Source organism: Pongo abelii, chromosome 17 (assembly GCF_028885655.2).
Source record: "Pongo abelii isolate AG06213 chromosome 17, NHGRI_mPonAbe1-v2.0_pri, whole genome shotgun sequence".
NCBI classification, from domain to species: Eukaryota; Metazoa; Chordata; class Mammalia; order Primates; family Hominidae; genus Pongo; species Pongo abelii.
This window is the reverse complement of record NC_072002.2, coordinates 73,834,071-73,858,811: the sequence shown is the minus strand read 5'-3', so window position 1 is coordinate 73,858,811 and position 24,741 is coordinate 73,834,071. Positions and strand designations below refer to the sequence as shown.

Sequence of the window (24,741 nt, the reverse complement as noted above, 5' to 3'; positions counted from 1 at the left end):
TTTTTTTTTTGCTTTTTTGCTTTGTACTGTTTAGCTTTTTAATTTTTGGCAGTTAATGGATATAAAATGATATTTAATTACTGGTTTAATTTTCATTTGTCTAATTACAAATGAGCCAGGGTATTTTTATTGATTAGTCAGCCATTTAAATGTTCTCTTCTGAACCCATGTGTCCTTTGCCAATTTTTTATAGATTTTTTTCTTTTTGGTTTGCCAGAGCTGCTTATTATTCTATACCTTGATTCTGTCTGTCTGAGTCATTGAAAGTAGACACTCTGGCAGTTATCTGTCAGTTGGCTTTTCCATGGTGTCTTTCATTGAACAGAAACCCATAGTTTTGGTATCATGAAATCCACCAATATTTTGCTTATCGATCGTGCTTTTGGTGTTTTCCTAAGAAATTCTTCCCCATTCTTAGGTCACAAGAGGATTTTCTAATATTACCTCCTACCATCTTTATAGTTCTACCTTTTGTATTTAAGTCTTTAATCCATCTGAGTCATGGTGCATTTTTTTTCCTGCCAAAAGGTGGGCCAGTTATCCCAAAACCACCTCTAAATAGTTTTCCCTTTCATCATGGATTCATGGAGCAAGTTTCTTCTTATATCCAGGTCTCATATATACATGGATCTGCCTCTGAGCTCTCTGGTTTATTTTGTTTATCTGAGATGACACTGACTACAGAGCATGTAGGGCCAACACAAAATGACAATGCAGGGCCCCTTGTTTAAAAATGGTTAAGAATTTGAAGATGATGACAGCAAATCCCACTTCAGCCAAGCGTGAGGCTCTTTTAAGAGTAGGTCCCTGTCTGACTGCAGGAATTGCATGCCCTGGAGCCAGCCCTGATTCTAGCACTGGACTAGATACACATAAAATTGTAAAAATGTAGCACTGTATGACAGAAGGAGAGTGGAAGCATAAAACCATTCATACATATGGCAAATAAACATACACAAAACAAGAACACCTATAAATGGGAGGATACACAGCACACATATATGGAATGAGGGGAATTTGAGAAAGGGAAAGGAAGAGATGAAGAAAGATGAAAGGAAATGAATTTTTTAAATGAAGGAAAAAAGACATAAATAAGCATAAACAAACAAAACCATATGGTTTTTATTATTATGGATTTGTAGTATATCAGGCATTCTGCCTTTAGTTTTTTTTTTTTTTTCAAAGTGGATCTAGTTAGTTGTGGACAATTAATCATGTATACAAATTTCAGAAAAAAGTTTGGTGAGTTCCTCAAAACATCCAACTAGACTATTGACTTAAAATTGCTTTGAATTTATACATTAATGTTGAGGAAGAATTGACATTATTTTTATACCGAGCCGTCATTGGAGACCATGCTATTTATGCAAATCTTTTTGTATCCTTATAATTTTACTTTTTTTTCCTTGGTAAACTTAAAACAGATTATATAAAACAACTCCTAAATAGAGTAGAGTTGGCTATTTTCTATGGTATTTTATTTTCAGTTTATATTTTCTAATTGATTGTTGCTGACATAGAAATATGCTATTGATTTTTATAATTTGTTCTGATATTTGGTGAATTTGCTGAACTTTCTTATTAGTTCTGCAGTTTTATTTCTCCCTCTCTAATCCTTGTACCACTTCTTTTTTCCTCTTCTAGTTTTGGAATTAAAGTTATAATCAAATTTACAAAGTGAGTTGGGCAGCTTTCACACTTTTTTGCTTTCAGGAACAGCTGTAATGACTATTGGTTGCTAGGGTTAGTGATGTTGAGGGAAGTGGGTTATATATGGCTGTAAAGGTGTAACACAAAGGAGAACGTTCTAGTGAGGAAATTGTTCTGAATCTTGGTTGGAGTGTGGCTTACATAAATCTACACATGCCATAATGACATAGAACTATATCCACAGATTACATCAACGTCAATTTCCTTTTAAAAAAAAATTGTACTATAGGTCAGGCGAGGTGGCTCACCCCTGTAATTCCACTTGGGAAGCCAAGACAGGTGGATCACTCAAGTTTGAGGCCAGCTGGGGCAACATGGTGAAACCCTGTCTCTACAATACAAAAAAAAAAAAAAAAAAAAAATTAGCCAAGCATGGTAGTACATGCCTATAGTCCCAGATACTCAGGAGGCTGAGGTAGGAGGATTGTTTGAGCCCAGGAGGCAGAGGTTGCAATGAGCTGAGATTTCACCACTGCACTCCAGCCTGGGTGACACAGCGAGATCCTGTCTCAAAAAAAAAAAAAAAAAAAAATTATGCTATAATTATGTTTGACACAATTGGGGAAAACTGGATGAAAGACATGTGAAACCCTTCTTGTTCTGTGTTTTCATAGATTTTTGTATTTGTCTATTTGGCATTCACTCATTCATCACTCAATTGTGTTAACTACATTTTGTTATTTTCTGTATTTGTCAAGCTCTGATATGTGTGGCCTCGCTGACTGAGAAGAGACTGCCCCTCCCATGGCTACCCAATTCTTAGAAGGAGCAAAGGCTTATCCTAGGAGCATACCATTAACATGCAAATGAATCAATCCAGAGCCCATGACCCCAGCTATCGCCTTTATCAAACTCTCACACACCAAGTCAATGTTCCTCTACCCTAAAGCACCCCAGGGCCAGGTGCCAGACAATCTGAGATCACTCATGTTACCCAGAGGCCACCTACAGTATTCAAACCAGCCAGTCCCGCACTGTTCACCCTGCTCTGCCTGGCTTCCCTGCAGAAACCCTGACAAAGGCAGTGACCTATGCTTCTCCTTCACCCTCCTGCCTCCCGGCCAACCATATGCTTCCCCAGGTGGCTCTGTGTGGCATGGCAGGCCCCTCCTTCCAGGAAATGCAAGTAACAAAAATCATCTTTTTTGTTTTTTGGAGACGGAGTCTCACTCTGTCACCCAGGCTGGAGTGCAGTGGCGCGATCTCAGCTCACTGCAACCTCTGCCTCCCAGGTTCAAGCAAGTCTCTGCCTCAGCCACCCGAGTAGCTGGGATTACAGGCACCCTACCATGCCCAGCTAATTTTTCTGTATTTTTAGTAGAGATGGGGTTTCACCATGTTGGCCAGGCTGGCCTTGAACTCCTGACCTCATGATCCTCCCGCCTGGGCCTCCCAAAGTGCTGAGATTACAAGCGTGAGCCACCATGCCCAGCCTAAAAAATCATCTTTCAATGGCATTGTCCTTTCAATGGAGATGCTAAGTCACTTCCATAAATTAAAATCCCATGGGTACAACTGATACATTGCTGAACTAGTCTTGCAACTTCCTGTGAAGCTATAATTATTTAAAATAAAAAGATTTAAAAAAGTAAAGTGAGATGGGCAACTTTCACACTTTCAAAGTTTGCTGGAACAAGTGGGATTGTATATTGTAAGAAGTTGGGTAGAATGGAACTGTTTCAACCATCATAGTCTATAATTCGGTGAGAAGAAAGGTCTTCATTTCCATTTTTTTAATGTTTAATAGTTTTCCATTTTTCTATTTCTTTTTGAATCATTCAAAATTTTTTTAATTTATTCATTTTGTTTTGCTTTCCAAATATTCATTTATCATTTTTTATTCTTTGTTGTATCTATATTTACCCCTTTTTCATTCTTCAGTTTTTATTTCTATCTTTTCTCACTTGTTCTCCTTCACTATTGCTTGAGGACTCTAACAATCAGCTTTTGGTTTTGCTAATCTTGGTATTCTTTATGGGTTTGTTTCTTTTCTGTCTCATTGATTTCTGACTTTTTTTTTTTTTTTTAGATGGAGTCTCAGTCTGTCGCCCAGACTTGAGTGCAGTGGCACCATCTCAGCTCACTGCAACCTCCGCCTCCTGGGTTCAAGTGATTCTTCTGCCTCAGCCTCCCGAGTAGCTGGGATTACAGGCATCCGCCACCATGCCCAGCTAATTTTTGTGTTTTTAGTAGAGACGGGGTTTCACTGTGTTGGCCAGGCTGGTCTGACCTTATTTTTATTATGTCCTTATTGTTTCTTTGAGATTGATCTGTTTGTCTTTTATAAATGTATTGAGTTGATTGCTTAGCTCATGTTTTCAACCTTTCTTGTGTCCTTATAACATGTATTGAGAGCTAGGAATTTCCCTCTAAGTACTGCTATATCTGCATCTAAATTTTGACCTCTGGTGTTTTCATTATCATTCAGCTCTAAGTGTGTGTGTGTGTGTGTGTGTGTGCGCGTGCACAACTTTCCTTTCCAGTACACTTTCTTTTTTTTACAAAGAGTTAGCTGGTAATATAATACTTAGTTTCCACACAGAGAAGGTTTCTCTTTCAGCTTTTCTTCTGTGATTTTGAAGTCTGATGTCAATCTGATTGCTGTTCTCTCCAGAAGTTTTCAGAATTTCCTCATTGCTTTTAATATTCTTAATTTTATCTCTACTGACATGTACTCAGGTGTAAATTTTCTTTATTTGTTTTAGCATACTATAAACCCTTTCAATCTGATATTTTTAATCTTCCTTTAATTCCACAGAAAGTATTGTCATTATGCATTGAAATATTGCCTTCCTTCCGTTTGCTTTGTTACATTTCTCCTTTTGGTTTCTATTATCCAACTGTTAGCACCTTTAGCCTCAATATTCTTTGGTTTTTCTTTTACCTTCATATCTCTTTATCCTTTTCTGCACTGTTTTGAGAGATCTTCAAACTGATCTTCCAGCTCACTGATTTTTCTTGGCCTCTATCCATCTTACTATCTATCCCATCAATTTTATTTTGATTTCAACTGTTCCTCTTGACTTTTCATGATTGTTTTTTCATGCTTTGTATCAGTCATATTCTTCCTTATCTCTGATTATATTTATTGTGCTTTTTAAAATTCCTGATGACCCACCTGTTCCAATCATTCAGCTTCACATAGTACACGTTTATTCAATTCAGTGTCCCTCTTTTATGTGCCTGCTCCTCAAGGATTTGGGGGTTTTTGCTTGTGCACTCTTACACTCTGTCTGGTGAAATGCGTGTGTTCAAGAACATGTGACAGCCCAACTCCCAGAGTGTGTGCCACCTCAGAAATTTAAAGAGTGTAGAGAAGAGAGCATGACCCTCAGGGCAGAAAACCCTGGCACGCAGAATCAGCGGCAATTCCAGCCTTACCAAGCAACTCTCTCAGTCTGGAATTTTCTCTCAAATTATTTGAAAGAAGCAGCACTGAGAAGACAATCTCCTGTGACTGTGATCCCCCAGCTTCTTAGGGAAGAAAGAGGGCAGAAGGCAGAGGGCAGAAGGGTGAATGAGTGAATGACCAGGAATATTGGTCAGCCCCTAACCCCAGGGAGGCAGGAGAAGGGGCAGCAGGGTGGGATCAGAGCCCTGCCCTGCCGCGAATGCTTCAGACAGAGGCTACCCTGGCTGCTACTGTGGATTTCTTTCTCAGGGGCAATGGTGGCCTGCGGTTTTCATAGGCTAGTGTGCTTCAGTGTCCCTGCAGGCTTGGTAAAACACAGAATGCTGGGCCCCACAACCAGAGTTTCTGATTCAGTAGGTATAACATGTGTCTCATGTGATGCGGATGCTACTGATTAGGAACCACTTTGAGGACCACTGTGTAGGCAGTAACACTTGCACACATACAAATGCACACACAGACACACAGACACACACACACACCATACACACCGGTGACAGCCTTCAGCACCCTAAAGGCTTCTCACAGTTTTGACATCAGTAACAATAACAACTAACACGTAGGCCCTAGAGTGTGCCAGGCATGTTTTGAGTTGCTTTCTGTCCATTGTCTCATTTAACCCTCACACAACTGTGTAACGTTATGAGCTAAGTAATCATTATAGCCCCCATTTTACAGATATGGAAACTGAGGCACAGGGAGGTCATGTCACTCACTCAAGGTCACATTACCAGTAAAGGGTAGTAAAAGTGAGAAAACTGAGGCTCAGAAATGATAAGTAATAGACACAACGACATAAACCTACCTCCTTTTAATTGCTAGCAAGAATTAGAGCTGTGTATTCAAACCCAGTTTAAGCTGAATTCATAACCTCTTACTCTTTCAAATAGACACAAGGACACAGTTTTTACTTGTCAGTTTGGAATATGGATTCTTAGACATAACTAAAGTAATGGTATTCCTTAAAAGGAGTGGGGAGAAAACCCCAATAGAGCTTGTGAAATGACCCAGCTCCTCCTGCATTTCTGTCTTAACTACTGCAATTGGATTTCTGAGATTTAGTCTGGAAATCAGGTTAAAGGAACTGCATTTTGCTTACATGTGTGCTTTAAAAAAAATTAATTAATTAAAAAAAGGAACTACGTGGGCCAAGTGCGGTGGCTCATGCCTATAATCCCAGCAATTTTGGGGGCTGAGGCAGGTGGATCGCTTGAGCCCACAAGCTCAAGACCACTCTGGGCAATGTGGCAAAACCCCATCTCTCTACAAAAGATACAAAAAAATTAGCCAGGCATGGTGGCTTGCACCTGTAGTCCCAGCTACTCCAGAGACTGAGGTGGGAAGATTACCTCACCAGGGAAGGTCAAGGCAGCAGTGAGCCATGATCACACCACTGCACTCAAGACTGAGAAAGAGAGTGAGACTCTGTCTCAAAAAAAAAAAAAGAATATGTTATTTTGAAAACATCCTGGTCCTAACTTGACAAACGGTACTTGCTAAGTTCACCGGGTTAACTGGCTTTTGATAGGAGCCCTCACCTCTTCTTTGGCCAGTTCCACTGCATCAGACCTCTTGGGCTCAGCCAGTGGGTGCTGGTTATCAGTGACCTCTTTTCCATAGGTTTTCATTATTCCAGGTTTTTGCTGGAATGAGAATTACTGACCCTCCCATTTTTCTTCCAATGAGTTTGAGTCTCCTTGTTTCTCACCACACTTGGAACCTTAGAGCTAGTGTCCAACTTGGCCATTTATAGCCATCAGTGATCTTCTAGACTGAGCTGAATCACAAGACTGACCATGTCCCTCCCCTCCTTTAACCTCTTCAAGGCACCAAGAACATAGTTAAAAGGTAAGGAGAGAACACAGTCATCATATTTATAACTTAGATAAAGAATTGCATTCAGAACCCTTACAAAGCAAACTTTTTTTTGAGGTGGAGTCTCACTCTGTTGCCCAGGCTGGAGTGCAGTGGTGTGATCTCAGCTCACCGCAACCTCCACCTCCCAGGTTCAAGCAATTCTCCTGCCTCAGCCTCCCAAGTTGCTGGGATTACAGGCATGCACCACCACACCCAGCTAATTTTTATATTTTTAGTAGAGACGGGGTTTCACCATGTTGGCTAGGCTGGTCCCAAACTCCTGATTTCATGATCCACCTGCCTCGGCCTCCCAAAATGCTGAGATTACAGGCGTGAGCTACTGCACCTGGCACAAAGCAAACATTTTTTAAAAGTCAAAGAAACTAATTTAAAATCCACAAAAGATGTGAACAGGAAACCCTTGGAGAAGGAAATCCAACTGACTAATAAGTATGAGAAAGCTGTTCAGCCTTGCCAGTGAACAACAATTAGATACCACTCTTTTCTACTTACTGTATTGGTTAAAATTTTTAAAGTTAATACAATTAAGTGTTGGTGAGTGTCATGGTTTGACTGTCTCCCCCAAAATTCATGTGTTGGAAACTGAATCCCCAATGTACCAGTATTGGAAGGTAAGGTCTAATAAGAGCTCATTAGGCCTAATAAGAGACCTAATAATGGACTAATGTCATTATTGCAGGACTGGGTCACTTGTGTAGAGAGTGGGTTATTATAAAAGCTAGCCTGGTTCCTTATGCTTTCGCTCTCGTTTACCCTTCCACCTTCCACTGCGAGATAACACGGCACAAAGTCCCTTACCAGATGCCAACACCATGCTCTTAGACACTCCAGCCTCCAGAACTGTGAGAAAATAAATCTCTTTATAAATTACCCAGTCTATGATATTCTGTTATAGCAGCAGAAAATGAACTAAGACAGTAAGAATATGAAGAAATTTTTTTATTTTTATTTTTTTATTTTGATAGAAATGAGGTTTTGCCATGTAGCTCAGGCTGGTCTTGAACTCCTGAGCTCAAGCAGTCCACCTGCCTCAGCCTCCCAAAGTGCTGGGATTACAGGAGTGAGCCATCACACCCTGCCTGAGGAAATTTTTTTGATCTCCTGGGAGCCATTCTCACTTCTTAGTAAGCAACTAGATTTTCTTTTAGAGAATACCACTCCCCAACTGTGCACAATCTTGACCAAAAAATCAAGGTGCTCTGTCCTCTCATTACAGAGCCCAAAGGGATCCCTGGAAGCCACACCCAGCCTTACTCCCCATCACTGTGACACACAGTCAACCCTCTGTCAGGACTTTAGTGAAGTTAGACAGGGCCCAAAGCCAAGCCTGGGCTCCACTCATCTGCCAGGAAGCAGGTCTTTGGCCTTTCCCTCCCTCCTCTGACTGCCCCATACTTCGCCAATAGCTTTCCTTTATGTTGAAGTTTGCCAGAGTCAGTGTCTGGGGTTTAACCAAAGACTCCTTTCTAACTGCTAGGCACAGTGACCCAGCAAGTCAACGTCTCAGAATCTGCCCCAGGGATACACACATGAGCACACATTGCAAGATGCTTGTGGCAGTAATTCTTGTAATGGCAAAAAATTGGACACAGACTGTGTCCTATATATATATGTGTGTATATAGGTGTATATATGTATATGTACATATATGTACCTATATACACACATATATACACATATATACACATATACACACATATATACACACATATATACATATATACACACATATATATACACACACGTATATATATATAGAGAGAGAGAGAGAGAGAGAGAGAACATTACTCTGTCACCCAGGCTGGAGTGCAGTGGTATGATCTCAGCTCACTACAGCCTTGACCTCCCAGGCTTAAGCGATCCTTCCACCTCAGCCTCCTGAGTCGCTAGGACTACAGGAACACACCACTACACCCAGCTAATTTCATTTTTTTATTTTTGTATAGACAGGGTCTATACATTATGTTGCCCGGGCTGATCTTGAACTCCTGGACTCAAGTGATCCTCTCACCTTGGCCTTCCAAAGTGCCGGATTACAGGCCACCATGCCTAGCAAGAACAATAAATATATTTTTTAAACTTACAAAACAAAATTATGTCTTTCTAGTACATACCAAAAAGAGGAAGGAGAAAATTCTAGAAAAATTTATACCTCATTGATAACACTTATTATCTAGGAAAGGGATTGGTATTTGAATGAGGGAATTTAAAGGCCTTTAACTTTGTCTGCATTATTTAGATTCATTTACAGTGTGAACAAATTCATGTATTATTCATGTAATAATCTGTAAAAAATTTTGAATCAATATACTTCTTAAATTCTTAATGGCGTCCCATCATCTAGAGTAGGGGTTAGCCAACTATAACCCTGCTTGTCTTTTAAGAAAAGTTTATTTTTAATATGGCCATGCTCATTCGTTTACATATTGTCAGAGCTGCTCTCCCACAAAATGGCAGGGTGGAGTAGCTGTAGGAGAGACCCTATCGCTGACAAAGCTGAAAATATTTACTATCAGGCCCTTTAGGGAAAAACTTTGCACACCCGTTAGCTAGGGCTGTGATTCTCAGCTCTGGTGGGAATTCTGGTGGGCATTCCAATCACCTGAGACATTAAAAAAAAAAACAAAAACTCACGCCCAGGCTCCACCCCCACAAAGAATGACTTAGTTGGTCAGGGGTGAGGCTTGAGCTTTAATTGGTTTTCAAAATGTCCCAAGTGATTTTAATAGCAGCCAGGCTTGCCTGCTCTGACTTTTAGGATTAATTCCAGACTCCTGAGTATGGTTTAAAAGGCTCTTCGTAACCTGGCTTGCCCTTCTGGTCTCGCCCTCCCAACCTACGCTCATTTCCTCTGCTCCGAGATACAGAACGCACCAGGCGACACTGTCTTTAAGCTTGGAATGTTCCTCCTTTCCATCTGCCTGGCAAATGTTGAGTCATCCTTTAAGTCTAGGCTGAAGGATGTTCTTCCCTAAGAAGCATTCCAGATTCTTGCTTACATACCACACTTAAAGGTATGTTGTCATTGTGTACCTGTCTGTCTCCCATGGTGAGGGGAGGGAGGAGGCGCTATGTCTTCCTGTATCTCTCAGAGTGGGAGCTCAGTGAACATTTGCTGAATCAAATTAAACTTTAAAAAATCTAAGTTCAAATGCCCAAAATTCAGCTCCACAGAGACATTTTGAAGTCCTCCTTGTGTCAGAAAAACAAAACAATAACAAAAAACTGGATGCATTTACTGTAACAGACTAAATTTTTTTTTTCTTGAGACAAAATCTTGCTGTCACCCAGGCTGGAGTGCAGTGGCATGATCTCGGCTCACTGCAGCCTCCGCTTCCTGGGTTCAACGACTCTCGTGCTTCAGCCTCCCAAGTAGCTGGGATTACAGACGTGCACCACCACATCCAGTTAATTTTTGTATTTTTAGTAGAGATGAGGTTTCACCATGTTGACCAGGCTGGTGTCAAACTCCTGACCTCAAGCGATCCACCTGCCTCGGCCTCTCAAAGTGCTGGGATTACAGGCATGAGCCACCACGCCCGGCCTGTAACAGACTAAATGACTTTCAAATCCCCTTTTCCGTCACGGAGTAGCCCCAACTCTGTAGCCTAAAGTGTAAGAAAGGGTCTGGAACCATAAGCCTTGAAGGAGACAGAAACAAAAGAGATGTCAAAACTGAGGCTGTCTCCCTCCTTGGGTAAATCCCGAAGGGCACATGAAGAATATCCCGTTCTTCATTTGAGAAGATTAAATTCTTGTTTTCTTTCCAGTTGGTATTTGCTTTCTGAACTGATTGCATTTGTGGTTGTCTAGCTGAGCTCATATTATTTGCTATGCACATTTTCAAATTGCATTTGCTTCCTTTCTGAGTATGAATTCAAATGGACAAGTTGCCCTTTTCCAAACTAATCCTTAATTAGCTTCTGTCAAGAACCTAAGAGATGCCAGGGCATGGGCACCCTCCAAATCAAAATACATTGTGATTGTCATGGGAGGGAGAAATAGAATAAATGAATGATTAATCGCACTTGCTACGTCAAATCATATGGCAGTTGTTCCAAGTTTCATTTTCAAAAGATTAAAAACAACTTGTTTCAATTCTGTGCTAATTGGCAGGCAAGTTTTCTTTCTCACTTGGTGGCGATGAAATGTGGATATTAAAATGCACAGCTGATTAATCTCTGGGTTTGAATAGAGGAAAAAGGAGACCTTGGTCTACAGTCTTAAGTTTTTAAATATGATGCGTTGACATCATGAGGTTGAAGGCAGTGGAAGCTTCTGGAATGCCAGGCCAGAAACAAATCCTGAAAGGAATTATGACCTTGAAGCTTTTATTAAGCACCTACCAGATTGCCGTTACGCTGGACATTTTTAAAAACGAGAATAGTCCTTGCCTTATAGTTGATGATACAGGGCATACAGTAAAATGCTAACTATCTAGTGCCCGAGATTTCCTTGTGGTGAAGAAAGAGCTGAATGTGCTCTCCATTTCACAGCCTAGTTCCCAAGACAGGCTCTTAGCAGACACTTCCTGGCAGTCCCCCTTTGTGTCCGGTCAGCTATTAACCTTAGACCAAAAGAACAAGAATAGCATGGATATTAATTTCTTGTGGCTACTGTAACAATTACCACAGATTTCATGGCTTAAAACAATAGAAATTTATTTTCTCACAGTTCTGGAGGCCAGAAATCCAAAATAAATATGACTGGACTGAAACCAAGGCATTAGCAAGGGCTGCACTCCGTGTGGAGGCTACAGGGAAGAATCTGTTCTTTCCTTCCTCCAGCTGCCAGCCCCCCTTGGATTGTGGCCACAGCATTCCAAACTCTGCCTCTATGGTCACATCATCTGCGTGTGCATGTGTGGCGGATGCATATTTCCTCCTGTCTCCCTTTTTTATTTTTTTTTGAGATTAAGTCTCACTGTCACCCAGGCTAGAGTGCAGTGGCACCATCTCAGCTCACTCCAACCTCTACCTCTCAGGTTCAAGCAATTCTCCTGCGTCAGCCTCCCAAGTAGCTGGGATTACAAGCACCTGACCCCATGCCTGGCTAATTTTTGTATTTATAGTAGAGATGAGGTTTCCTCATGTTGGCCAGACTAGTTTCAAACTCTTGACCTTCAGTGATCCAACTGCCTTGGCCTCCCGAAGTGCTGGCATTACCAGCGTGAGCCTGGCCTCTCTCTCTCTTCTAAGGGTACATGGGGCTGCATTTAGGGCCCACCTGGATAATCCGGGACAACCCCCACATTTTAAGATCCTTAATTTGATCATATCTGCAAAGACCCTGTTTCCATATAAGGTAACATTCACAGGCTCCAGGAATTGGGATGTCTTTTGGGGGACCGTGTTTCAGTCTACTGCAGCATGGATATTTGGTATCCAGTGAACCCAGAATTTCAGTGAAGCCCAGTTTCACCCTTTATTTTAACCTTTGCTTCATTTCAGCATCTTTTCTGTCCCTTGCTCTAGCACCAGGAGAGGGTCAGGCCTTGAGTAAAATGCCCTCCAGACTAACAGCTGGGTGGGAAAAGAGGCAACATTCAGAGACTGAAAATCAAGATGACCAGACCTGCCCTGGTGACAGGGGACGGAGGCTCGGCCAGGGGCCCATGATGGGTGCTGGTCCATTCAGTGTCTGCCTGCAGACCCCTGCCTCCGACAAGGCATCAGCCGTGGCCTTGGCTTCCAGGAGAGAAGATGAGGCACATGGACAAGAAACATGAAATAAGCATTCTAGGAGGGAAACGAGGAAGCCAAAGGGAGCAAGTGACCTGAGTAGGAAGCTCAGTGCCCTGGCCATCAGGGTGGGCTCAGGGCTTGGTATAGGAACAAGGGAAGAGGGACTTGAAGGGTTAAGAAAGTCTCAGAGCAAAAGTAGCTGCTTGGGGACAATTTCAAGAATGTGATGAGATTAGAGAAACAGGAAATGAAAAGCCCCGCAGGCTGCTTGGGATCCAGAGGCCTCCCTTCCTCCCTCCTCATTCTGTCCCAGAGGAATCAAGTGCAGCAAAATGCAGCAATCACATGAAACCTGGGGAGGAGCCAGGATCTGCTGAGCAAAGTTAAAATTCCGCATCAGTAGCGTCCGTCCGCGGCAAGTCCTCTGCTGTAGACACACATGGTACTGGTTGCACTTTAAGAAAATGCTCTGGGGCGAGGCACGGTGGCTCACACTTGTAACCCCAGCACGTTGGGAGGCCAAGGCAGGCAGATCACCTGAGGTCAGGAGTTCAAGACCAGGCTGGCCAACATGGCAAAACCCCATCTCCACTAGAAAAAACACAAAAATGAGCCAGGTGTGGTTGTGTGCACCTGTAGTCCCAGCTTGCTTGGGAGGCTGAGGCAGGAGAATCACTTGAACCAGTGAGGTAGAGGTTGCAGTGACCTGAGATCGTGCAACTGTACTCTAGCCTGGCGACAGAATGAGACTCCTCAAAAAAAAAAAAAAAAAAGGCTCTGCTACATCTCAAGGAAAATGAGTCCCTGGGCCTACCTGACACAGTGCTTTGCTTTCCCGCCCCCACCCCTGCCCCCCATTCTGGATGATAAATGCATGCTTTTGATTCTAGGGTGCGTTTGAGAGGCGTTAATACACAGTTCTTTGTATTAGTTTGCTAGTGCTGTCTTCAGAATTTTCCACAAACTGGTTGGCTTAAAACAACAGAGATATATTATCTCACAGTTCTGGGGACTAGAAATCTGAAATCAAGGGCTGAGCAGCACTGGTTGCCTTCGGAGGCTCCAAGGAAGAACTAGTTCCATGCTCTCCTAGGTTCTAGAGGTTGCCAGCAGCCCTAGGCCAGGAGGCGTTACCCCAATCTCTTCTCCATCCTTATGGAACGTTCTCCCTCTCTGTCTGTGTCCAAATTTCCCTCTTATAAGGACAGCAATAATGGGATTAGGGCATACCCTAATCTAGTATTACCTCCTGTTACATATCTGCAAAGACCTTATTTCCAAGTAACTTAACATTCACAGGAACCAGGGGGTTATGGTTTCAACATATCTTTTGGGGAGACACATTCAACCTATAACACTCACCGGGTGGGGATTAGTATTGATTACACTGATATAAAAACCATGCGGGACACTAGATTCATTCGCTAGGGCTGCCGTAATGAAGTACCACAGACTGGGAGGCTTAAACAACAGGAATTCATTTGTCCCAGTTCTGGAGGCTGTATGCCTGAGATCAAGGCGCTGGCAGGACTGGCTGCTTCTGAGGCCTCTCTCCTTGTCCTCTAGGAGACCGCCTTCTTGTGTCCCCATGTGTTCTTCCCTCCAGGCGTGTCTGTGTCCCAAGCTCCTTTTCTTATAAGGGTACCAGTTATTGGTTAAAACAACCCCCACCCCAACTCATCTCATTTGGGTTTAATAATCAATCTTTTTTTTTTTTTTTTTTTTTTGAGACAGGGTCTTACTCTGTCACCCAGGCTGGAGTACAGTGCCATAATCACAGCTCACTGTAGCCTCAAACTCCCAGGCTCAGGTGATCCTCCTACCTTAGACACCTGGGTAGCTGAGATTACATGCATGTGCCACCATGCCCAGCTAATTTTTTGTATTTTTTGTAGAGATAGTTTCACCTTGTTGCCCAGGCTGGTCTTGAACTCCTGGGCTCAAGCAATCCGCCCATCTTGGCCTCCCAACAGCTGGGATTTCAGGCATGAATCACTGTGGTCTGGCCCAATTATCTCTTTAAAGACCCTGTCTCCAAATAGAATCCCATCCTGACGTACTGGGACTTAAACATACGAATTTGAGGGAAACACAATTCAGCCCATAACATACACAAATTACAAATAATGAAGCCTACAGTATAATAATGAGGTTCTTAGTATCAATTCCACATTTAATGAATTGATTCTCTTGGAATACTTTCATTGATTTTTGCCCAACTCTTGTATCTAGCCAATCTATGGTTTCAGTTGACTAAGTATCGTCCCAACATGAATGTTGATATTTTCATTCAAGTTAATGAGTAATACAGATGTGAAACAAGGAAGATGTATGTCAGAACTTATTTGTCCATGGTGTGAGCAAATTTTGTGCTGAATTTTATGACAGTTGGAGTACTGAAGATACTTCCTTATCTTTTTGTGCTATTCATAATGTAACGGTTAGACATTATACACTTCTAATTTGCACTCAACATTTTATCCATTAATTTCCTCAGTCTAGACAATAAAACAATAAATCAAGCCCTGACTTGTAGCAATTGCTGACTTCCCTGATGAAGATACAGCCCCCGTGGCTGACCCCCAGCTCTCAAGGTGACGTCCCTGAACATGAACTTAGAAGGCCACGCACAGTAGCATAGCAGTGACTTCCACTATACAGACATGAGAGCTGTAAATAACTTTAAGAATACAGATAGATTTTTTTTTTCTTTTTCCTTGTTTTTTTGAGATGGAGTCTCACACCAGGCGGGAGTGCAGTGGTGCAATTTCGGCTCACTGCAACCTCCACCTCCCAGGTTCAAGCGATTCTCCTGCCTCAGCCTCCCGAGTAGCTGGGATTACAGGAGCATGCCACCACGCCCAGCTAACTTTTGTTTGATAGTCTCGATCTCTTGACCTCGTGATATGCCCACCTCAGCCTCCCAAAGTGCTGGGATTACAGGCATGAGCCACTGCACCTGGCCTACAGATAGTTTTTTTTAATGTAGTGAAATTGTTAGAAGTGATGAGTTTTGAATATTTATTACTTTTGGGCTGGGCAAGGTGGCTCACACCTGTAATCCCAGCACTTCGGGAGGCCAAGGTGGGCAGATCACCTGAGGTCAGGAGTTTTGAGACCAGCCTGACCAACTTGGTGAAACCTTGTCTCTACTAAAAATAGAAACATTGGCCAGGTATGGCAGCGCACACCTGTAATCTCAGCTGCTCAGAAGGCTGAGGCAGGAGAATTGTTTGAACCCAGGAGGGTGAGGCTGCAGTGAGCCAAGATTGCCCCACTGTACTCCAGCCTGGGTGACAGAGTGACTCTGTCTCAAAAAAAAAAAAAAATTATTATTCTTGTTCTTAATATATAATTTAATTGTAAATTTGCGTGAGTTAGCCCCTAAAAATAATTATATTTTACAACCACCTTGACACTTAACAATGGGCTCTCTCAAGCCAGCACAGACTGCCCGTAGCACACTGCTGGGCTTAGGAGTTGGAATTCCTTTTTTTAAATTTTAGGTTCTAGGTACATGTGCAGGTTTGTTATAGGTAAACTATGTGTCATGAGGGTTTGGTTGGAATTCCTTAAAGTTGCTGTAGATTTCCAGAATTGAGGACACAGCCTGGCCATTTACAGGTGAGGAACCTTGTTAAAGGTGATGTGTTAAGCAAGATGATGTGGCCACACAGCTGGTGATTGGCCTAACCAGGAGGTGGTTCCAGGCCTTACCATTGCCAGCCTAGCACAATTTCCACTGCTTAGTATCCTGTCTCTAAACCTTGATTCTTTTACAAGAGAAGTACAATGAGGAAAGGAACAAAGTGCCTGTGGGAAGGTTCAGGGGGTCAGGCAGAGAGAGAAAGAGAAGGAGTAAAGAGACCAATTATCAACATAGAAGGACAGCCCAGACAGGGGACCGACCCTGAATTACAATAGAAATAGACAAGTATGAAGAAAGAGGAAGGGCAGCTCATTCCGTGGTGGGTAATGTAAACCAAAAATACGATTCTAAGACCCCCAACCATCTGAATGCACTCTTCCTTTCAGCCAAGGGCATTCCAAAGTCAACCTGAAAAACTAGTTCAGGCCACAATGGGAAGGGAGGGGGGACATCCCTCATTACAGCCTCCTCCCTTTCAGAATTCAGGCACAACCTGAATTCTGTTAACGTAAGACTGAGAACAGACTTAAGTCTGATAAGAGACATTGACAACCTATTGTCTCTGAAGCTTGCTACCTGGAGGCTTCATCTGCATAATAACCTAGGTCTCCATAATCCCTTATCTTAACCCACACACTTCCTTCTATGGATTCCAGGTCTTTAGATAAACTCTTTCAACCAATTGCCAATAGGAAAAGCTTTGAATCCACCTATGACCTAGAAGCCACCCCACCCCCTTCCAGTTGTCCTGCCTTTTCAGACCAAACCAATACACATCTTACATGGATTGATTGATGTCTCATATCTCCCTAAAATGTACCAACCTGCAGTCTGACCACCTGGGCATATGTTCTCAGGATCTCCTGGGGCTGTGTCACAGGACATCAGTCACTCATTTTGGCTCAGAATAGATCTCTTCAAGTATTTTACAGAGTTTGACTCTTTGTAGACATTAAGGAGAAAGAACATTTAAAAATAACCAGGAGAGAGGATACCAGTGATCTTTTTGGATGTGGTTTTTGTTGTGTTGTTTTGTTTTTGAGATGGAGTTTAGCTCTTGTCACCCAGGCTGGAGTGCAATGGAGTGATCTCAGCTCACTGCAACCTCTGCCTTCTAGGTTCAAGCAACTCTCCGGCTTCAGCCTCCCGAGTAGCTGGGATTACAGGTGCCTGCCACCATGCCCAGCTAATTTTTGTATTTTTAGTAAAGATGGGACTTCACGATGTTGGCCAGGCTGCTCTTGAATTCCTGACCTCAGGTGATCTACCTGCCTGGGCCTCCCAAAGTTCTGGGATTACAGGCATAAACCACTGTGCCTGGCCTGGATGTGGTTTTTGTACGTGATAAGAGGTTGAATGTAGGACTTCTTAGGTTTATGGAGTTTAAAACAACAGCAACAAAACCAGAAAGAGTGAGTCCAGAACACTCGCTAAGGACTTCAGCAGCGAAAAGAGACATAAAAACCCCAAGATCCTTGGAGGGTGGCAAAACCAAAGCACGCAAAAGTACTTGGTGGATTTTGTTTCTGTAAGGATGGTGGACATGAGAATGTTAGAAAGCAAATGGAAAAAGATGGTGGAAAGGTTGAAACGGAGTCTCCTTTTAGAGTTAGATTACTACAGTGTTTCCTACCATGGCTGCCCGTTTTAATCCATCTTGCCCACTGCTGGATTGAGTCTCTCTAAATATCAGTCTGTCTCCTGTTGTAGAACAGCCATGACTCAAGGACTCTCTCCACATTATTCCTCAGGCCCTGGCTGATTATCCAAGCTCCTATACAGCCCATGCCTGCCACCATCTTTGTGTTTGGGGATTGGAGGTGGCATTTAAAAATGCCGTCATGCAGCTGGGCGTGGTGGTTCACGCCTGTAATCCTAGCACTTCAGGAGGCCGAGGCGGGCAGATCTCTTGAGGTCATGAGTTCAAGACCAGACTGGCCAACATGGCGAAACCCCGTCTCTACTAAAATTGCAAAAATTAGCCAGGCGTGGTGGCGCATGCCTGTAATCCCAGCTACTTGGGATGCCGAGACAGGAGAATTGCTTGAATCCCGGAGGCAGAGGTGCAGAGATCACACCATTGCACTCCAGCCTGGGTGACAAGAGTGAAACTGTCTCAAAAAAAAAAAAAAAAAAAAGAAAAAGCTATTGTGTGATATTTAATACATTAAAAAGGCATAAACAATAAAACAAATGCCTATGTTCCCACCACCCAGCTTAAAAAATAAAACTTGACCAATCATTTGAAATGTGTGTTCCTAATTGCATCCCCACCAAAGCTAGCCCTGGACTGAATTTGGAGGTTATCATTCTCATGCATTTCTGAACATTTGTACTACATATGTAGAACCACATAGAGCAAGATAGCACCTTAAATTGCATTTGTTTAAACTTATATATGTATATAACTTCTACAGCTTATTTTTTTTTTCTTGATGTTATTTCCATGCGATCCTTCCATATTGATATGTGTAGCTCTGCTTCACTCTTCTTGCTATTGGGTTTTATTCTGTTTTTCTTGTTTCTCTTGTTGTGGCTTATTTTATTTATTTATTTATTGTTTTTTTTCTGAGACAGAGTCTTGCTTTGTCACCCAGGCTGGAGTGCAGTGGAGCAATCTTGGGTCTCTGCAACCTCCACCTCCCATGCTCAAGTGATCCTCCCACCTCAGCCTCCTGAACAGCTGGGACTACAGGTATGCGCCACCACACCAGGCTAACTTTTCAATTTTTAGTAGAGACGGGGTTTCGCCATGTTGGCCAGGCTGGTCTCAAACTCCTGAGCTCAAGCAATCCGCTTGCCTCAGCCTCCCAAAGTGCTGGGGGTTACAGGCGTGAGCCACCGTGCCCGGCCCTGTTGTTGCTTATTTTATTCATCAATTAAAAGTGCAGACTCAGGAATCGGATGATGTGAGCTGAAATACTATTTCTACCACTGCAGGCAGGATACTTGGCATTTCTGTGGCTCCATTTCCTCTTTTATAAAAGAGATGATACTAACGCTGTCCTCCCCTGCATAGTGGCTGCTAGAACTAAATGGCACCGCTCCCGCCCAAGCCTCGGAATGATGCCTGCCGTATAAAAGTACTCACTCACCAGTGACTCTTATTCTTTTTCCATCCGCGTGACTGCCAGGAGAACCAAGCTGAGAACTAAGGTCAGAACGACATGCTGTGCTCAAAAATCTCAGGCAAAATGTCAGAGCAACAGCGCCAATTATTTTCCGGTACATTAGAATGAAAATCAGTTTAAAAAACTACCGATTATTGTATTCATCTGTTAAAATAAATTAAGTCATCTATCCACTTAGGTAAATCATTCAGTTCTTTCCCAAACCATTTATCTTGGAGATATCTTTTTAACTTAAAAGATTTTCAATTTTCAGGCTCCTACAGATGAAACAAGGTCAGTGCATGACTAGAGCGACTTACAAGGCAAATATAACATTAACATGGCTGTGACTAATGATGACAATATGTGCCACCACCTCATCACCAGGAATCTGAGCCAGCCATGGCACCTTCTGGATTTTCTTGGCCCGCTTATTTGGCCCCAGTTTGTCAGAATGTTCCCTGTCAACATCAGCAAGTGTTGTAGCAAAACACAATCAATTTCAAAATGGGACTTGAAGAAGATGGCTAGTAAATCAATTGGATTTGTATTCTCTCGCTGTTTCATTAAGTATCCGGACATCTAATCCCGTGTAGAATGGCAACTGCCTCATATTATGTGCTATTTTAAGTTACAGAATATCAGATGAATGCTTTTGATTACCTTTACAATGGATATTATGCTACTAAGTGTTTTTCAATACAAAGTACGTTAGTCATGCATTCAAAATGTGAATGGAAATTGCTATGTTCATTTGTCTGGCTTTGGAAAAAGCAAGTTTTTACATTTTTCCTTGTTAGTGGTTTCCATCAGCATCAGCTATGAATCATTCTTCTGAAAAAGAGGTTACCCCAATGAAAACACATCTGATTTTTTTGTCCCTTTCCAGCAGGAAAGTATGTGTCTCTTTAGTTGTGGGAATGATTTTGGGAAATACTAATAATAAACTTCTGACCATCCGAAGTCCATCTATATCACATGCCAAGAGGCGTGGCTACAGTCTCACTCCTTCCAGCTTGAGCCCGTGCATTTACCAACACACTCCTTAGCATTTACTATCAAGCACAGAATGGGCAAGAATTTTTCCCCAAATAAGGAAGCAACTCATTACTAAAAGCAAACTAAATGTCTAGAAAAAGAAGCCAGCCAGGCGCAGTGGCTCACGCCTGTAATCCCAGTGCTTTGGGAGGTCAAGGTGGGCGGATCACGAGGTCAGGAGTTCGAGACCAGCCTGACCAACATGGTGAAAATAAAAATACAAAAATTAGCCAGGCATGGTGGCGGGCACCTATAATCCCAGCTACTCAGGAGGCTGAGGCAGGAAAATCACTTGAACCCAGAAGGTGGAAGTTACAGTGAGCCAAGATCGTACCATTGCACTCCAGCCTGGGTGACAGAGTGAGGCTCTGTCTCAAAAAAAAAAAAAAAAAAAAACCTAAGATATCTCATATAACAGTGAAATGTTACCCATATTGATGACATCAATGATGTTAATAATAGCATCATACAGTGTATAAACTATTCTTATCTTTTTCTTTTTTGAGAAGAAGTCACGCTCTGTTGCCCAGGCTGGCGTGATCTCTGCTCACTGCAACCTCCACCTCCCAGGTTCAAGTGATTCTCCTGCTTCAGCCTCCCAAGTAGCTGGGATTAGAGGCGTGCACCACCGCACCTGGCTAATTTTTGTATTTGTAGTAGAGACGGGGTTTTACCATGTTCACTAGGCAGATCTCAAACTTCTGACCTCAAGTGATCCACCCACCTTGGCCTCCCAAAGTGCTGGGATTACAGATGTGAGCCCCCGTACCCGGCCTCTCATCTTAAGAGGTTGGTCTTCATGAGATTCTTCTGGCTAGACTGATGGTAGAGCCTCCTCCACTAAAAATTCCTCCTCCCTCTTTGATTCCTGGTGAAATGCAAATTAAGGCTCATCTTCTCTTTCCTTTCTGGTTCTGTGTCTTTAATTCTCAAGAGTTTGTCTAGAATGCTCCCAGCACAAACCTCCACTGCCCTGTGTTCACCTACACAATGGGCCAGGGAAACCTACTTACTTCTTAGAGCGTATTCTTTGGGCTTCACTGAATTCAGATCGGAAAGGAATTCATCAGTATCTTGCATGCACTTCAGAGAAATGTTTCTTGCAGGAAAAACAAAAGGAAATTGAAAAGACAGCAGGCAAAATAGTAGAGTCAGGCTCATCATTGTCTCCTAACCTGTTAGGATAAGGCTCACGTCTTTGACAAACAGCCTTATATTTATGAAACACTGGTGTATAATATGTCACGGGTAAATGGGACATGCTTGCTCCTTAACAGGTGGTGAGACTAGCTGCGTCTCCAGCCACCTGCAAAGTGGCTGAGATGAACAAACCATGGAAACCAATTTATATACAACTTGTTATTGTTGAGTAACCCAGCACTGTGGATGTGGGGGCTGCTGACCACCTGGCTTCCTTTAGTTATGCAGATTAACATTTCCAGTTAACATGGATAATGCTGGATTTTCTCTAGCTAGATGGCCTGGTGTACGTCTCTGGGTTTCAAAAATATAGCGACTATGTTAAGTGGCGATATTTGGCTTTTGTCCAAGAAGGATGATGAACTCGTAAAACATTTGGATGAATGATAAAGAAGGGTTTCTCCGTGATGGTCTGCATAGGGTATGCATCTATTAAAGCGTGTGCTGGACTTTGAGAGTGGTATCAGCGTGGGACTGTTGAACTGCCCTGTGGGAAGGAAGTTGTTGCAGTAGGACAAATATGCACACACATCCACATGTGGGAGTTTCAAAAACACATCCTGGGAAGTCAGACGCTGATGAAGGACCATGGGAATAGTACGCAAGTACTTTAAGAAGACATAAAACGTGTTGATCTGGATTTCTCATGGTGTAAATATTCTTTTTCCAGAAAGGCTTGCTTTAAATAGTAACATCCATATCTCCATTTAAAATGGGAAGCAATTTCTGTAGATCTTGTTTACACTGCTGGAACACATCTGCACTTGTGGGTGGCCGTGACTCAGTTGTGCTTCCTGCTGCCAGTTGGCTTCAGAGCATCTTCTATTCTAGCATCCCAGACCACTCCTTTCTATGCACACACCCTGCCGACTCTGACTTCTGTTCCTTTGTTCGTGCCCTGCCCTGTCTGGAGCAACCTTCTCCCAGCTCCCCTCCTGCTGGGCATCCTCATCTATTCCTACTTATTCTTCTAAGTAGGTGTTGGCTCTTCCAGGAAGCCCTTCTGGGCTTCCCCTCTGAGAGTAGGCTATGAGAATAGCCTGTTCCCTCTGCTGCCTAATTGCTTTGCACACTCCCTTTACCTCCTCACTTTGAAGGTATCTATTTCTGCCTCCTTTTCTCTTATAGACTGGAAGCTCCAGGAGGGAAGGCACTGTGCTCTTTTAATCATCCTGGAATGTTCTCAGGCCTTCTGGGTAGTGATTAAGAGCCGAAGCTGTTCCTTACTGGCTGTGTGACCTAGAGCAATTGTGCTGTCTCATTGATCTTATCTTGAAAATGAAGATAATCATAGTCTCTACACCTTGGAATTATGAAATTTAATATGAAGTATTAAAAGAAGGCCAAGTGTGGTGGCTCATTCCTGCCATCCCAGCACTTTGGGAGGCCAAGGCAGGAGGATTGCGTGAGTCCTGGAGTTAGAGGTTACAGTGAGCTATGATTACACAACTGCACTCCAGCCTGCATGTCAGAGCAAGATCCTATGTCTAAAAAAAAAACAAAAATTTTAAAAGTACTGAAAGAGGCTGGGCGTAGTGGCTCATGTCTATAATCCCAGCCCTTTGGGAGGCTGAGCAGGAGGCTCATTTGAGCGCAGGAGGTCAATCAGCCTGGGCAACATGGTGAGACCCCTGTCTCTACCAAAAATTTATAAAATTAGCCAAGCATAGTGGCACACACCTGTAGTCCCAGCTACTTGGGAGGCTGAGGTGGGATGATTGCCTGAGGCCAGGAGGTCAAGGATGCAGTGAGCTGTGTTTGTGCTATGGCACACCAGTCTGGACAACAGAGCAAGACCCTGTCTCAAAAAAAACAAACGGTACTGAAAGAGTTCCTGGCCTATTATAAATACTCAAGAAATACTATGTATTGTCCTTATATTCTAAATGCCCACTACATACCTGGCAGATAATATATATACTAGATATCCTGATAATGTATCTACAAGGGGACACTACAGTATCTGACCTTTTGTAGACCCTTAATAAACGGTAGGTACTATGGCAATTTAGGATTTTTTTGTTATTGGCTTAAAGAAAAAAACATTCAGGCACACAAGCTGAAGTAGTTAACACACTATCAGGTAAATAGTTCCCTGGGGAAAAAAAAAAACAGATAATTTAGATCCAAGTTACAAAGGGGGCAGCTTTAAAACAAATAATTTTCTAGTAGTCAAAACTACTCAAAGATGAACTGGGGCTCTTTCAAATGACATCACGGTCTCCAGCCTTGAAGGTGCTCAGCTGTTTGTTGACCACGAATGAAGGCATTAGAGAGATTCAAGCCTCAGATGGTCCTTGTACAAATTAACTCTCAGGTCTCTAACTTTGAAATCCTCTGCATCTACCTTCAAAAGTATTTTCGGCTGGGCACAGTGGCTCACGCCTCTAATCCCAGCATTCTGGGAGGCCAAAGCAAGCAGATTTCTTTGAGCTCAGGAGTTCAAGACCAGCCTGGGCAACATGGTGAAACCCCATCTCTACAAAAGCAAACAAAAATACAAAAAGGATTTTTTTTTTTTTTTTTTTACCATTAATGTGTTGGTTATTATTAAACACCTCTGAAAGTTGTTGTCTAATTGAAGTAGACATTGAAATTTCAATGTGAAAATGAAAGCATCCAACTTGGAATATATAGCTAAATCAACAACTTGTAGGAAAAAGGAAACTGAATTTGGTGCCAGAAACCAGGGTTTAAGTCCTGGCTGTTACAGAAGCAGGTTCAATTTCCCTATCTGTAAAATTATGAACTCAGCCTAGTTCACACAGTTGCGTTGTAGTATGAACTTAAAGCTCATGATACAAAAACATTTATAGAATCCCGAGTCCTAAATAAATGTTTGTTAGCATTAGAGCTCTCACTGCCAAGTTGCTTTTTGGGTTTTGTTTTGCTTAACCATCTTTCTACCTTAGGAAAGGGTGAGAGAGGAGATTGAAGAAACTAGAGGTTTAGATAATTTGAATGCAGTCTGCTGGTTTCAAATCCATGGATTGAATCAATGGTGGAAAGAAAAGATTCAGAGGGAAAAAAAACAACTTTTAAAAATACAAATAAAACAAT

General features: G+C 42.5%; 1 protein-coding gene across 1 annotated transcript in view; it reads right to left on the bottom strand.

The window, feature by feature from the left end:
* Positions 1-21,645, bottom strand: part of LOC100453533 (O-acyltransferase like protein-like) — a 72,435-nt gene extending 50,790 nt beyond the window's left edge. The window contains 1 exon segment of the mRNA XM_054538029.1: positions 21,495-21,645. Within this exon segment, the coding sequence (XP_054394004.1) occupies positions 21,495-21,645 (151 nt within the window).
* Positions 21,646-24,741: the final 3,096 nt, after the last annotated feature.